The following is a 17226-nucleotide window of genomic DNA, read 5'->3' on the forward strand; positions in this document are numbered from 1 at the left end:
CACAAACAAATGTTAAACTAGTAAGTGGATACAATATTATATGTATATAAAAAAACAAATGCCAAATTAACCATTTAATATCATGTTATTCATAAGTTACAGTTATTAGCACGACCCAACGCTTCATTTAAATGTCCTTGTTTTAAATGTTTTGCAATTTAAATGCAAGTCTAAAAACAAATGTAAAAATAAAATAAAGTGAAATGCATATTTAACATACAAACATTTTCGAGATAGTCTAAAAGCTATATTATTTGATGGACGGATACAATATTTTAGGTAGATAAATGTTAAAACTCAGTATTTAAATTTATTGAGCAAAAAATTTATATACAACTATCCTCTTCAGTCGAAACTCATTATTGAAGAATATCCATCATTAAGAAGTGATAGCAATAGCCTCAAAGTTCCGTATACAAAATCTTTTATGAACTTGTTTTGTAGGAGAAGTCGTAGGAAGAGTATGATTGAAAATAACATTACACCATTGTGGACGTAGTAAAGTCTGAAATAAAAAAAACATTGCGTCTTATCTATCTTTTTTAAGGATAATTACACAATATTATCAGATATTCACAATTTAATAGCACACAAATTTAATTATATTCAAAGAGAACCTAGATATTTGCAATAAAGAAATTTCAACCTGTTGATATGTCGTGTAGCAACTGGAATGTTTTCATCTGATTCCTTTAACAAATATTTTCTGGTCCCTTTTACAAAATCCTTATAGTGCTTGTCCCATCTGAAAAAAATGCAAACGTTCTCATCCAGTTTTCAAGCAGAACAAAATATTAAATTATACTTTGACAATAAAGCATACTCTATACTCTGTGGATCTAGATTATAAATCTCTCTATCTTGTGGCGTAAGTCTTTGTCTCAATTTTTTTACATTGTCCGTGCGGAAATGCCACTCTCGAAGTGCGAAAAATGCTAATACATCGTTCATCGCTCGCATTTTTTGTTCGGCCGTTATTAAACTTATGCTGAAAAAAAAAAACAAAATGTATTGGTACATTTTTCACGAATGTACATGATATGATTGGTCTACAGTTTGTTGTTGTTCTTGTAACCCCAAAATATAAAATGGTTTTTCGTATTATTTAGTATTATTTTCTTACCCCATTTTAACTCCTAATATTTTAAGCATGTACTCTGCTAAATGTAATGGGATTGTCTGCAGAGTGAACTCCAGCGTCTTATGAACGTATCTAAAAGAGAAACAATTTGAAAGATATTAATTACCAAACGCCTTCTAAATTGAGAATTTAGAAGGAATCGAATATAATATATTTCCATTTATTTATTTATACTTTGTTACCATAATATACATAATTATACAAATAAAAAACAAAAAGTAAGTAGGTTACATTAGTCATAGACAACAGGCGGCCTTATCGCTAACTAGCGATTTCTTCCAGGCTTTAATATGGGACAATAAAAAAAAGAAGCATCTACGGAGACACCTAAATTTATTAAATTTATGCTATTTTCGTTTCGGATATAACCGAATATCCTAACGAGGCATGGATGAATATCGATAGTAATGATCGCATGGAAACATACCAATTGCAATTTAATAATGTAAATAAACAAATGCAAGTAATACAACTTTTTTTAATGTAGCTGAATTTCTACGAATCAATTTCCATTATTATATTATGCCTAGGCACGAAAACTTTCACACATGTTATACGTTTATTATCATTTACTTGTTTTCAACTCCAGTCCCAGAGGGATACCAAAGAGCAGCGTCTAGGGGGTGTTTGGGAAGATATTTTCGTAAAGCTTCTTCAAATTCGACCCATTTAGTAGGATTTTCACCTGTACTACAGTTATACACCATCACATGGGTAGGTCTGAAATATAGAAATACATGAATGTCAAGAAACATATTTTAAGTTGGCAAGCCCAGGGCAAAAGTCATTCTACAGGGCGAATTTTCCCCCACCACAACAAAATCTTACCAAGTTACACGTATACACACACAAGTTACAACATTCTCAAAAGTAGCGCGAGCATAGAGCATGTTCTATTACATGAATCTGAGGCTTGAGACAAAATCACTGTACGGCTGGTAATGAATTTGTATGAGAATGACATTAGCTCACGCTTTGTCACGTGACCAACTTCACGCCTGTCGCATGTTTCTATAAAATATACTGATAACACATAATCCATATAGTACTTGGTACAGGGGCTTGCGACAATGTCGAGACAATAGCAACCCTCGTCGTAGTATGGGTTAAATGTAGTAAAGACAAAGTCGAACAAAGTCGACTAAATTTGCCATTTTCATACACATTTAGTTTTAGACTTTCTACATACACTAATGTTGAGCATCTTGACTAAGCTCCAAGGATACGAAAGAGAATGCTTAGGCGGTTTCACCATGTAGAATGGATTAATGAGAAGCGATTAACACGTAGGGAGTAGTTAAAAGTACCCATAACCTGAAGATGCATGGTGAATGTCATGAAAGTGGATGCAGCGAGAGAGGTAGATATGTCAGAGCCCTAGCAACTGTGGATCCGTGGTCTTTGCCTACCCCTTCGAGAGCAATGATATAAACAATTTTATACTCGAAGGCAATTTTGAATTTGGTTTGATGCAATTTTAGCTATAATTGTAGAAAAATGCATGGATTTGGATTTTTAGGGGTCGTTAGATAAAACTTACTTATCAACAACTGTCTCCCAGGCTACAGCTAATAAAGTGTCTATCGCTATATCCACTGGCAATAAATCGGCCCGTTTGGTAGGATCCCGTCTAAATACATGTAAGAGGCCCTTACCAGCTGCAGCAGCGACCCCACTAGGCCCGTTTAGATTTTCTACCCACCCGGGAAATGGATGGCGAAGGGATGAAACCACTGGAATAAATGTTTTTGAATTTCTGTAACTTCATGTAGATATGAAGACTCATCTTTAATAGTACTAAGTTTCTAACGTTTATATTAAATCCACAATCAAAATAGCATTTATTTATACAGTTTACCCAAGTACCATTTAAAAAAGAGAGTAGAACAGACGACAGCCATTACATTTGAAGCAATTAATTATAATAATAAAATTGAATAAATAAAAAACACACGATAAGCCTCTAGTAGGCATTGTGAAATAGGAGCACGTATTTACGTAACTGGCATCAACGCAAATACGTAGTATCAATGTTAAAATGAATAATAGGTATATACATTATTTATGATTTTTTTTTCAATTTAAATTGTACGAGTAATTTACGTACCGATTGTTGGTCTGAATATAGCAACAGGATATTGACGTGAAGTTCGTGATCTTATGGCTTCTTCGGCCATTGCTTTGGTGTAAGTGTATGTATTTGGTTTGGGGTGTATGTATCTGTAACAAACAATTAACTATAGCAACAATAAAATAATAACTTTGACATTTAAATGCCTGCATTTCGATAAAGTTTGGCACGTAATTTATAAACGATCAAAGTGAATATAATTGTAGTTTTGTAAATACAGTCGAAACCGTTGACTTCAACATCGTTTTGAACAACATACCGGTTATATTGACCATGAGTCGATGTCGTTATAACAGATATTGACTGTTTTATACAGTTACAGGTTCGTTCTTGTTTTTACTAACTAATCGCAACTACATTATAATATATAATAATGATTGTAGTAGGAGACTCTACTATATTTTCATAACCAGTCATATGAGAGAAACATATGTTTTTTTTTAATAAAATTACCTTAAGAGTTCTGTATTCATTGGACAATTTAAAAACTATTTTTAATAAAGCTTAACTCTATCATAATAAACTAATACATACTGTGGAGTTATATCTTGTAATAGCGGAGACGGTACAGCCTCAATCAAAGCCAAGAGCCTTGGAAGTGGAGTAGTGGGAGTGTATACTCTTTCTTCTACCGTCAATTGTTCAGGATTACTATATGCTGTCGATACGTGGATTAAGGCCTGAGCAAAACGGTAACCAGGGAAGAGAAATCATAAATAACATTTCATAATATGTGGTACAGAGGAACAACGCAGGTAACTTGTAAGATTATAAGATTGTTTAATCGGCTACTTGCGTTATACAACGATTTTACCTTTTTTAATACTAGACTATATTTAATTATATATTTTAAAACTCTATCAGACATTTAATCCCACGACGATTTTAATACACAAGCTTCAGTTACACACACATAAATACACACCCACACTATACACGCATTCCCTCACTCATATTATTGTTAAGTCAGTAAACCTTCTAATTGACGTTTAAATTTAAAATTTATTCTGTATTATAGTTAAGTAAGCTGTAAGGTGTTTCTTAATAAGTAATATTTTGTTTTTAAAATTGTACAGGAGTCTAAACAAAACACACGCAAAGTAGATAACAACATTACTTCATGTCTTTGCTTCTCAAAGATACATAAACTTAACATAAGACTGCAACTAGATTAACGAAATTTCAATTTTAATTTCGAAATGATACGCATATGTACCAGTTTTGTATATGCAAATGCAACTAAACTTCCAAATAGTCTATATGCTAACTGCTGTAGTCTATGGTAAATAAAGAAATCAATAGGTTATCTATGTGAAACATTTTGGTGTGCTGAAATAACTAACAAATTCAGTTTATGTTAAGTGTCAACCTACCTCGATATTAGGTAAATGGTCACAGATGTCCATCAATCGTATAACTGACAGAACATTCTGCTCTACTGCCTTCGGTAACGCTTCGTCAAATTTCAGAGTAGCTGCTGAGTGGAAGACAATGGAAACCTGCACATTTATTTCTTTGTATTTTTGTAACGAATTAACAATATTACAAAAATTATCTACCACTACAATTTTATTATCCCTGAGTAACATAGGCTATATTTATTTCCAAAAAAATAAATGTATAGCGCTGTGATACTGGGACAGACGGCTTGTATTTAATATAAACAAACATTAACTGACTGTTGTATAAATAATAAATGGCAGAGGAATCAGTAACCCACGTAATTCTGGAATGTGAAGCTGTGGCTAGACAACGTGCAGCAATTCTCGGAGCAGTGAAGTCGCTCCGTGATGGCTGTGACAAGCCCAGGAGACTTCTGTGCTTATGGAAGCTTACTAGTTACTTAGCCAGGACTTTACGCACAACAGAAGTTAAGTGCGGCAGCTAAGGCCACTAACCATACCATAAATGATTAATGAAACAGATGAAGAACTAGGACTGCGAGTACCTATTTAAATTAACAAAGACAATACAATACATATAACATTAAAAGACTTACCTCGTGTAATTTAGTCAAATATTCTGGAATAATACCCAGGTTTGGTTGGGCTACATCGCCCGGTATTATATTTAACTTGTCAAGTTGGGTCGGATTTTTCTGACGAAGTACGTCGAATGCCTGTATAAAAATGTTGTATTGTTTGCAATTTTATTATAATTTCGAGTAACTAGCGTATCTAGGAAGGATATAGTTCGTTAATTGAATAGATATATCTAGAAAGTTCAGCATATGATACAAAATGTAACAATCGCTTCGGATGGCAAGCTTAAGAAAGCTTATTTGCGTTTTATTCAGAAAACGCTCATTGTACACAGTGTAGCATACACACAAAAAGCACATTTATACGATTTTTTTTAAATTACTAGGTATTTCTGTACACAACGTAACTATACTTTCTTATATTAATCTATAAATTTATGAACAGGAAAATTTAATTTCACAGAACAAATGTGCTATATTTTCCGTGATCATAAATTATAATTTAAATTGCGAATAGTACAAACAACAATAAAAATAGGTTATTTATCATTCGACATCGAAATGTAACCGCGTCAATGAGATCGGAACGCTTGTGTCAATTTGTAGCGATAATCAATAATAGGCTACCTACGTCTGTCGAGATTTAGCGTGAACTATGACTGCTTTATGTCAAAATTTAATATTTTTTTAAGATACGCGAGAGTCACGTCGATCACTAAAGTCGGAATTACATTCCGAAATTAGTGACATGCATGTGAAATCAGTTTTAAAGTAGTTTCGATATATGTGGAAGTAATATCGTAAAATAATTATTGTTGTGAAACCAGCGTTACCAGCAAAACTTAAACTTCAAGTTTCGCTGCGTTTTTTCGCAGCTAAAAGTAGTTTTAAGTGTTTACCATATTAATTCATGGTGGCATCAAAATGCGTCCGCACGGCACAGACGTTTTTGCGACACTAGTTTCACGTTGCAACTCCATCATGAAATTAGTTGCAAGAAACTCATTTGTATTGTTTAAATTAATGCATGCTTTACGAAGATATTAAATTACAATTGTTGGTAAAACTAATGTCACGAAATTAAGTTCATGCCACTAATTTCGAAATGCAATTCCGCCTTCGCTCTTTTTTCAAATATCATATGATTATAACGATTTACTTAACGCTAAGTTTCGTTGACTATACAACATCTCGGGGCCGGCTAGTCAGTGATTAGACAGTGCCGAGGATCTTCTCTTGAGGTTATGGATTCTTTTTCCTCGGATAACTCAAGTTTTAAACGTTAAAAAGAAAATTTATACAATTGTAATATGCATGTCAGTAAGTAAAACAAATGTCGTAGATATAACATAGACAAAAAACATAGTACAAATTTCAATATATCCTGAAGCAGAGAAGCTACTGTATTGGCAAGAACAAAGTTCACAGGTACTCATGACCCATACTTTCTGTATGCCAATGTCAATATAAATTAATAATAATAATTATATTTTTTCTATATAGGTAAAGAATATTGTAAATACCTACTGTTGTGTTGGAAATAAACATTATTTATATAAATAAATTGGATACATTGAATGTACCTTGGTAGTCGGGGACTACCGTACAGAGCAATGGCAATACCTAATTGAACTTCTTCCCAAACACGGTTGTGTTCTCTTTACAATATTCTTCATAAATAAAGATTCTTTCTTAAAAACCTGAATACATCAACAACTTTATAATATTATAAAATAATATATATTCATAATGATTCATTAAATTAACATTTTAAGAAAATAATATATTAAATTGTAGTACCGGAAATGCATATAATTATCACAATTGTTAATTGTAAACTCGTGATAATCGACGTACTAGATAAATCTCGAACACCTGCTTACATTTTAGTCAGTCATTTAAACTTTACTTTGTATACAACCGTCAAGATCCGGGTTTTATTACGCAAATAATATTGTTAGAATTATAATAATCTATCTCACATTGTTATATAACCACAGTTACAACAAATAAGTGTTGTTTCCTAACTTAATTACTTAACTATATAAAAAGTTGTAAATTTTTTGAAAAGAAAATCATATGAATTAAAAATATTTTTTAAAATTACAGTTATATTTCCAATCCTTCATTAAACGTATAACACGACATGCGCCGCAAACGGGTTTTCTAAATACAAGTTAAAATAATCTTAATACCTGTGATTGTTTTAACTGTAGCAGTCTCTTTTCCGGTGACACACCTTTCTTTTGTCGCATCAACAGATGTAATGTTCCAATGTCTGGACACGTTGAAAGAAGACGCTCTATCAGAACCTAGAAATTATTATTGGAGTAATTATTATTGATCTAGTGGATTAAACATGAGCCTTATCACTGTGCTTGTATAGTCCAACCTCGGGTGCACCAATGCACAACACTCGCTCGAACGACCACGGAAAACATCGTGAGGAAACCGGCATGCCTTAGACCCAATTGAGAATACACGGTGCGACTCAGGCACAGAATGCTGATCATCTACATAAAATTATCACGAAATAGATATAGAAATCTAAGTCCAAGACAAAGAGTTGTAGCCCCACTTGCCAGTGGCGTAACAATAGGGTGGCAGGGCTGGCAAAATGGAACGGTCCCCCAACCCAAGTGGGCTCCTGCCACTGCCATTTGCTTTCATGTTTTTTACTAAAGTTAACCCTTTTACTTTTCAACGCAACTGTATTATGACCGCCGTTCATAAGATAAAAGCAAAAACAAGCAGCGGAGATTCTGGCATGTCTTCTCGTACATTCTGCACCCCTTATTAGAGAGCTGCCAATTTTGTAAACTTGAAATGTTATTTGAATGTAAATTTGAAAACGTTAAATAATTTTTATTGGCGCTTATATCTGAGTAAATAATAAATTGGTTTTGATTAACATTAGATTATGTATTAACTATCGCATGTAGTTCAGTGCCAAAACAACAGCTGTTCTGATATGTCAGTCCGGACAGGAGAGACTGAATTATAAATAGTTAGAGAAACAAACAACATATGTAAATGTTTGTTCTCTACGCGTTTCCAAAACCGTTGAGCAGATAATGATAAAACTTTGGGAGTGGTTTTCGAGGTTTTATTTTTTATTGTATTTATTTATTTATTGTATAAGTGTTCTTAATATAAAGGAAGTTGGTGTGGTGTAAACACAAACTGTACACAGTTTTTCTATCCACCAGGACGTCGAACATTATTATGACAGCTATTTATGGCAGTTATGACAGCTATTTACATAATGCACGTTGAAGTCTCTCTTGAGGTTTTTGGAGTTGGTTATGAAGGATTATTTAATGAACAGAATAAATAAACAGTTTTTTACTTAATGGATACTTAGAGCGCATCGAACTAGTTCCATCTTTATTTCATATGAAGATCTTTACCTTTCCCATGAAGCCAGTGGCCCCTGTAATGAAGATATTTCTTCCGGCGTAGAATTGTGGTATTAAAGCCCCGTGAGGGGATCGCGGTCGGGCCACCATCTTGGTTATCTGAAACAGAAATGGTATCAATGTTTAAAATAATTTACCAAGAAATACCAACATAGATCGGTGATAGCTGATAGCGTCATCAATAAACGTTTTTTCATCTGCACAATCTGCAAGGTCCTTGTAATCCCAGAGTACCAATAATACTTTGTTCCTGTGCCAAACCAAATATATTCTTCTCGGTAATCAAACGCAGGAAGTAAAGAGGACTTTTGCGTGATTCTTTTACTAAATACACGACGATCCACATTTGTAACTTGTGCGATCACCTTCGCCTAACCACCACACAAATATTGCATAATACACGTGTTGTATTCTTAAAGTATACTTAAAACGGTCACATTCATGGTCATATCTGTATTATGACACAGAGTCAATATTTTATACACTTAAGTATTCGTCATTAATTAAATTTTGCAATATTGACTCCGCTACAATGTCTTTAGGGTACACTTTACGCGGCTGTGTTGTGTGAATACACATTAGTTTCGTAATAAAATTATGAATGAAACTAGCTATTTGCAATGACAAATTGAATAAAAATAGATAGACAAATAAATGAAATAAAATATTATTACATTTTTTAATGTTTCTAACGAAGAACATAAACTAACATGAATTAGAAAATATTTTGCCTGAAAAACATACTAATTTAGCATGACTATGCAATTAACAGTCCTAACTAATTACGGAACTGAATACTGGCAACAATTTCTGAAAATAAAATATTTTTTTAAGAATACAGTATTCTAATCACCAAATACAGTTTATGTCGCTAAAATACAAACTGCGAAATTAAATCGCATTAAGAGAAAGGGGCCAAAAATTCTTTCAAAGTTTAACAGGTCAAAACCGCCGAAAATTGACATTTATTGGGTTTTTATTTAATCAGCAAGGTCGAAGGTTGAACTGAATTTCTTCAAAACGTGTTTATTTCAACACCGTACAACTGCAATGCAATTGCAATAATGTTAATAGTACAGTATATTTAAAAACAGCAGGATTTGGGATATATTTATTCCAAAAAATGACAATGGTATGTTCGACACAGTTAGAAACAGTTCTACATTTAACTAACCTAAATATACTTTAATAAAAAAAATGACTAAAAACGCTGGTTTAGTTTAGACTAGAACGCACTCCAGTAGCAAAAACTAACAAAACACTTAAGAATAAGCGTAATTTAAAACATAATTGTTGCATTAAATGATACACTTAATGCATATTATTTTTAATTACCCGGTATATACATTAAGAATTAAATGTAATAATTGTTGGTTAACCAAACGGTTGGTACCTAAATAAACACAACAGAAGGTTACGATGTCTTGAGTAAAGAAATAGCTTTGTACTTAACTTAGCATACAATAAGCACTAAACTGAAGTGAACCTTTATTTGCTGTTCTAACAATTTACAATAACAATTTTATGGTATTGACTACTAGATTTAGCCTCTACGCGGATTCATTAGCACATATCCGTTGTAGTAGGTGCGTATTTTCTACCCAAATCCGTTGGTGGTCCGTAGCTTAAATTATCATTCTCTACGAATATTAAGAACCACGGGATCGGGTGGTACAAAAACCCATCATTGAGTCGGCAACGCAATCGTTATTGGCAGTTACAGAGATTTGCCTGCTGTTTCTGCATCCAGCCTATGGTGATTGTTGGTGGTTTCTTGGGGATCTCGCCCTAAACAGTCGTGCCTCGGAATACATTTCTGTCCATACATAATTATTGCAATAACAGTCCTTCTTTGAGTTATTATTATAAATTCAATCTTCTTTAGCCAATATTCGAGAAATTTTTATTCATTACGTTGCTTAGAAATATTTATTTGTATAACATATTAATTTATTTATGTAAGACAAAGTAGACCCAAATAAAATAATTAGTTAATCATATTTTTATAAGTAATTAATTTTATCTAATTCGAAAAATTCTAATTAAATAATCTTAAATAAAATTTGTTAGCTTAATTTCGTCAAGGTAACACACAAAAAAGAGGTAATGAGGAAATGGGCCGGTTATTGCCCGCATTTGTGATGGCAGATGGGTTAAGAAGATGTACTTGGAATTGCCCAGTGGGAAAAAAAAGAGAGGATGTCCACCCAAAATTGGGAAGGTGGAATACAGGGCTAGCGGGGCAGAATAGGAAAGTTCTCGGGAGGAATAGAGATAAGTGGAATATGGACGAGGCCTTCACTCCGTCCGAGGTCGAGAACTAGTGTAAAACATAAATGACATGGTCTTAGTGTAGTGCAGTACTCGAATAAAGGTTATTTCTCTTTTATTTATTTCAGTATGTGCCTTCGGCGCTGCCTATATCAAGACCAGATCATAGCTTTCATGATATAGCTAGCTAAAACGAAACATATTTTTAAATGTATCATATTTTGTAAAACTGAATTGCTAGGTGCATCATAAAAATATTAAATCCCATATTTAGTATTCCATTGCTCATTATATGGACAAAATATGATACATTCCTTGTCGGCATATTGTAGACATGCGAGTCCAATAAATATATAGACACATAGGAACACAATATATAGACTCTCCCCGGAGACATTTAACCTACAAACCCGTGAAAGGTAAAGTTAATTAATAAACACATTATTAATTCACAAATCGTTCGAACAAGGTTGCTTAACACATTTGTATGCAGTTGCACACCGATATTATGACATTGTAATTTGTATTATTGAACGAAGCCTTATTTGATATTATTAATGGCAATAAAAGTTATTTTTTCAATAGCGAAGAGGTTACTCTGGTATTTCGTAGATCATAAACCAATTATGAAAATTCTGTTTTGTAGTGTAGAATTTGAGTATATGATATTGTTTGTATTGTATGCATTATAGACAATCGCGTCAGTACATCTGATTGAATTATATAAATATATCACGTATTCTTGCAACATTATAGCCTTAGGAAAAAGTTCAAGATCCAGCGAGTTTACCATGCCAGACTTGGCGTTATAAATGACGAGGGAACAGATGCTTTGCAGATGAAAGAGTTTGTTGGAAATTTGAGGAGATCTCTGCTGCGACTGCTCTAATTATAATAAATGAAATTTGAAAAATATGTATGTCTTATTTTATATATCGTGGGCATTCTACACATTGTTTCCACATGGGAAGTGTTATTTTTTGTCTATTTAAATAATAATAAGCAGATAATTTAAAAAATAAAAAGCAATGTTTATGGTGAGAGAAATAAATGTTTGGTCATGCTGATCCAAGATCTGGTTATGTAAACGAAAATTGGCATAATGTTTGGCTATACGACCGTGACCTATGTTCGAAACATGACTACACAAAGAAAAGAACCCATATAACTGTTGACACAGACAATAAATGCTGCCCTCAGGTGATTATGTAGTGTTAAGGTCACAATTAGTAGAATAATAAACCGAGCGTTAGAATACTCATTTGTATGTAATTAGAATCAATTGGGGAAAAAAAATTTTTTAGCACTATTTGCACTATACGGAAGTTTTTCTAACGCTTTTTATATCCGTATAAAGGATGGAAATGAAATAATTCCTACATGACATGTAGGTACGCGAAATACGACTGTTTCGGACCATGACCTAACATCAGCGGATTTTCCGTGAATAATTACATAAGGCATTGAAATAAAGGAATAATCCTCAAAAGAAAAGACTTCGTCTAAGTCTACGCGGTCATGTCAAATATGGGCTATTGAAGCCTTGAATATTTTACAAGCTGTGCCTTGTGGTTTCACTTGCGTTAATCATCGTAACGTGAGTTTATAAAACCCACTCGAGTCATTTAAATGGAGATCGCGCGGTCCAAAAAATTCTATTTAGTTTTCAATTGAAACCTTGTCCTGATAACGGAAAAGCTTCAATTAGATTTTAGTGTATTCGTTCGGAAGTTAGTCGTGTACATAACTACATTGCAGGCATTAATTTTGGTTATTAATTAATGAAAACTTAATCAGTGTAATTAAACTGTTATAATTAATGTACAATTTCGTCTTTCTTTCTCTGTCATATTATGTTAACGTCACGATGGAAATATTGACTTTTTTATGAAAAAGGGGGATTAAATTATAAGTTGCGTGTTCTAACTCTATAAAATCGTGTAATAAAGAAAACTCACAATTGAGCAACAATACCTTTACTACAACTTTACTATAATTTGACATATCGAACGCATAGATTTACTTGAATTGAACACTATTCTAATTGTGTATTTTTCGTACCCGCTTTCTAAATACTATTACTTAAATGGTCATTATTACGGATAAAAAATTCATACACCTGTATTAACCTTCGCTAATGCCGCGGCCAAAGTCGAAGTAAATATCTAAGACAACGTTGGTCGATCGTATGTATATCCAAATAAACTTTATAAGACGGATCGGTAAGCAGTTTCTACCGATAAAAGCCGGGAAGTTACTCGTAAAATTATACAATAGTGTATCGGAGCTATTCGCTTATAAAAGTAAATCACTAAATAATGAATTTATCTACACCTTAAAAGAAAATTGGAAGATTCTGAACGACTGTACGAGTTGTTGATGAAGACTGTTATTTAAGTGTTCTTTCAAATGTTCAGTTACCAGCGGACAATTTAAAGAAATCAAAACTTTATAAACTAATAAGATAATTATCAACCAATAAGTTTCGCAACATAGCAAGGAAATGCTGCCAGTGTTAATGGTACACTGCCATAGGAAACTATTTATATTTGTTTAAATATTCATTGTATTAATTATAATAATTACTATGTAGTTTAAGAATATTGTAAATGTATATTTGTATGGTGGAAATAAAGAAACACAATTATAAAATCATTTAGTTTGTATGTAAATGCTAATAATACCTAAATAAATTAATGTACTTACACTTACACTTATGACCAGGAATCGAGATTAGCGGGAAATATTAAATTCTATTCTCGGTATAATAAAAAAAATTGTCATGATTAAAAACATTTTTTTTATATAAAAATAAATAATAATTACAATAATTTTCCCTAATTATTGTAGTAGTTACCATTGATATTAATCCATATTCTAAAAAACCCGTGAAGAACCGGGGTGAATCGCGAGTTTAGTTTGTTTAATATTTATTTAATATAAGACACTCACCAATATTTATTTCTGAGGCATGAAAACTCTACACTAGTATCGCATACAATAAACTTTCAGAGATCAAGAGACGAGTGGCAACAATCTGAAACCGCGAGAGAATGACGAAAGACGGCTCAGGCGCAACTTGGAATCTGCGCTTATCCTAGGTATTTTTAACCGACTCAAAATGGGGTGTTAATGTTGTTGAATGTTTTCGTGGCTCTTTTGGTCAAGGGCATTATTCGTTTATCCACGAGGTGAAAGGTTTCACTTTGGCAAATATTAAGGTTTGTTTAATATCGACTTGCATGCTTGTATATAGATTACAGATATACTTTTTAGGAATTGTAACAAAAAATTTTTTGTCAAATAATAAAAAAAATCTTCTCCACCTCTAACAGATTTCTAATGAATACTGGGCTAATTTCGGTTAAAAAGCCATATCATAATTCTTCATGTAAGAAAATATCAAATTTGGAAATTTGAATGTAATAAAACGATGTTTGAATAAAATTTAAAGGCACAAGGCGTATGTATTAAAAAATCCAAAAAACGGTAAACGTTTACTGTTATAGACATTCTGCTTAACTATTTCCAGTATAGAACCTTCATAATGCTCAGTTAGGACATGTTTGAAGTAACCAACGCCGTCACACGTAGGTGCCCACCAGCTACGCACTTGCGAGCCTTTTTCCACCGACCACTCTTACATTACATTATCACTTAACATTAGGTGAGCTTCCTGACCGTTCACATAATAATACCTAAAGATTAATAAAGTTATTTAATATCGGTAAATTTAGAGATACACTTCTTTAAGCCAATTATGCTCTATATTCTATAAAAGGCCGGCAACGCACTCGTGAGCCCTCTGGCATTGAGAGTGTCCATGGGCGGCGGTATCACTTAACATCAGGTGAGCCGCATCATCATCATCCTGCCTGTTTGCCCCCTGTTTTATAAAAAAAATAGATGATTAAGTTGTTCTTCTATAAAAAAATCTGGAACCGCTTGAAAGGTAGATGTGGTATAGACGCTAGTCTAAATATATCCATTATAATTAAACATTTGGACAATACGGTAAAAAGTTTGTAAACTGTACTTATTTTTACGAATTAACGTGACGAAATCGGGTTTTAGATTTTTAAGTGGAAGTGAAGCAAGATATATTACGCTGCTATGTAAATTACCATTTTTTAATGGGAAATTATTCATTGCGAATCCAATAAATAATCGCATAGATAGATATTTTCATCATTTATATGCTTTACTACATCAATTAAATTACTTCACTACAAATAAACTAAATGTTTGACAAAACAAGTACTGCAGAAATTTCGAAAATATACATCAGCACCACATTACTTTTTTTCCTAATAATACGATACAAATAAATTTATTTAGGTACAAAAATACTGCATGCTTATCATAAATACTGACTGCACAGCAAAGGACTGCACGCGCATGTAGATGATACTCGTTGTCATAGCAAAATAATTATCCAAGTAGCATATATATTATTAAGCACCACAAAACTTGCTCATCATATTGATCGTAATTTTCCAGAAGACATGCTCGGCAAGTAAATATTATAGCAACATGGTCAAGGAATGGTCGGATAGTCATAAACCAGAGACATTTATAACTGTACCTCCGATGGAACTGAAAGACTGGACTCTTGCGCATCAATGGGCGAAACTTGTCAAAATGTCAAATTCTAGAATCTGAATCCAGAGCAAGCTCGACTGCAAGTAAAATTCCATTTAATCAAGATTAGGAAACTTTTGTTGGATACAAAAAGAAAGCTTTCGCGTATTGGAGAGTTGCATTGCCCACCCAACAAACCGCCTGGATGAAGATGCACCATTTTGTTACGAACTATATATACAAGCATATCATCAGACCGACGACTCAAGTACGTGGCACCACCTGCAGAAGCCAATAATGTGCCTATTGGCCAATAAAGGAAGCGTGGACGCCCTACTAAAGCAAGACCCGCCTTAATAACCCAATAAAAAAGTTACTATTTGTATCTAATTTTATATTTTTTTGCTGATCTCATCATGTGGTACTTAATAAATAATAAGATATTTAAGATAAGACACCAATAAAATGCTGTTTTATTTAGAAAAACTGCTGTAACAATAATAAGTAAGTCTGTAAGAGTAATAAAAAAGAGCTAATTGGTGTAATGTGCATTAGTATTATTATCTTTGCTTTACAGCTTTGCTTTAAGATAAATAGCCGTACGCCGCGAACATAAATTATAGTTTATTTAGAAATATTTTGAGTTGAGTATTTTGCTGTGCAATCAGTAATTTTGATGGGAATTTGGATTATTATTGCATACAAAAGTATTATTTTTTTTATTTGCGTTTAAATACTACACTTTTTTTTATTACGGATACGTTGGAGCGCGGGGCCCGTAGCATTTGCTACTCTTGCTACGTTAGCCACATATCCGGCACTGACCCTTCCCATCTTCCATGGACTCATACCGTCCGGTCTCTTGCCATCGTCTCTAGCAATACCAGTCGTCTCAACTTGGCACGTTGACGGTGGCCAGAGACAGACAGAATTGCTCTAAAAGCCGCCTGCACTTTATTTTGCATAGCAGGCCGTGATGTGCTAGCTTATCGATATCACTACTCTAGGGACGTTTATGAGGAGCGCAGACCGGAACCCCAAGCCATAGACTGGTTGCGATTCAGAGCATGTCAGGCCCAAAAAAAATTCCTGTGTTTGCAGCCAGTAAAATAAAATAAAATATGTTTATTATGGAACATAAGATACAAGTATCGCTTATTCCACGTTATTAAATTTTAACTCTAGACTCATCGGCAAAGAAGACAGAGGATGTAGGGCGAGAGAAAAAGCCGGAGTAAAAATCTCTCGGTACTCTTTTAAAATATCAAATCATCAAAGTCAGTACTCGGCCTCATGCGTACCGGCGTACGGCCAAAAGTACGGCACGCGCCGAACTAGTACTACAACTCAAAAGATTGTTATAAGTCAAACCCAAGGTAACCTAGTTTACCTTATTACGAATTATTTTTAAAATATTCAAGGTGAAGTATTGTAACTACACAAGTTATTCATGTTAAAATACCTGTATATAGTAGGTAGGATTTTTCACAATTTGGTTAGTTTCAAAAGTGAACGCAATGTAATGATATGAGACCTTCGAAACCCTCATGCCACTAACTCCAGGTTATTTGCTAATAGAGGAACCCCTAATAAGCATTCCTGATGTTAATTATGATGACCAGAATATTGGTTTTGTTGTTGGATTGTATAAGATATAAAAGATGATTCAAGATTTTTAGAAATTATGGAATACTAAGTAGCT

The 17226-nt window shown here is 33.3% G+C and overlaps 1 protein-coding gene across 1 annotated transcript; it reads right to left on the minus strand.

Annotated features, from left to right (window-relative positions):
• Positions 1-61: 61 nt before the first annotated feature.
• Positions 62-13991, minus strand: LOC123717460 (putative fatty acyl-CoA reductase CG5065). The gene is made up of 13 exons (XM_045673459.1): positions 13896-13991; positions 8664-8771; positions 7449-7565; positions 5272-5391; positions 4646-4771; positions 3807-3952; positions 3249-3361; positions 2682-2874; positions 1715-1861; positions 1124-1213; positions 824-988; positions 647-745; positions 62-505 (listed from the first exon to the last, which is right to left on the minus strand). The coding sequence occupies exons 2-13, from the start codon at positions 8760-8762 to the stop codon at positions 346-348; spliced, it is 1575 nt and encodes a 524-aa protein (XP_045529415.1). The 5' UTR covers positions 8763-8771; positions 13896-13991; the 3' UTR covers positions 62-345.
• Between the last annotated feature and the right edge of the window lie 3235 nt (positions 13992-17226).

Source organism: Pieris brassicae, chromosome 12, assembly GCF_905147105.1.
Source record: "Pieris brassicae chromosome 12, ilPieBrab1.1, whole genome shotgun sequence".
In the NCBI taxonomy this organism is placed as follows: domain Eukaryota; kingdom Metazoa; phylum Arthropoda; class Insecta; order Lepidoptera; family Pieridae; genus Pieris; species Pieris brassicae.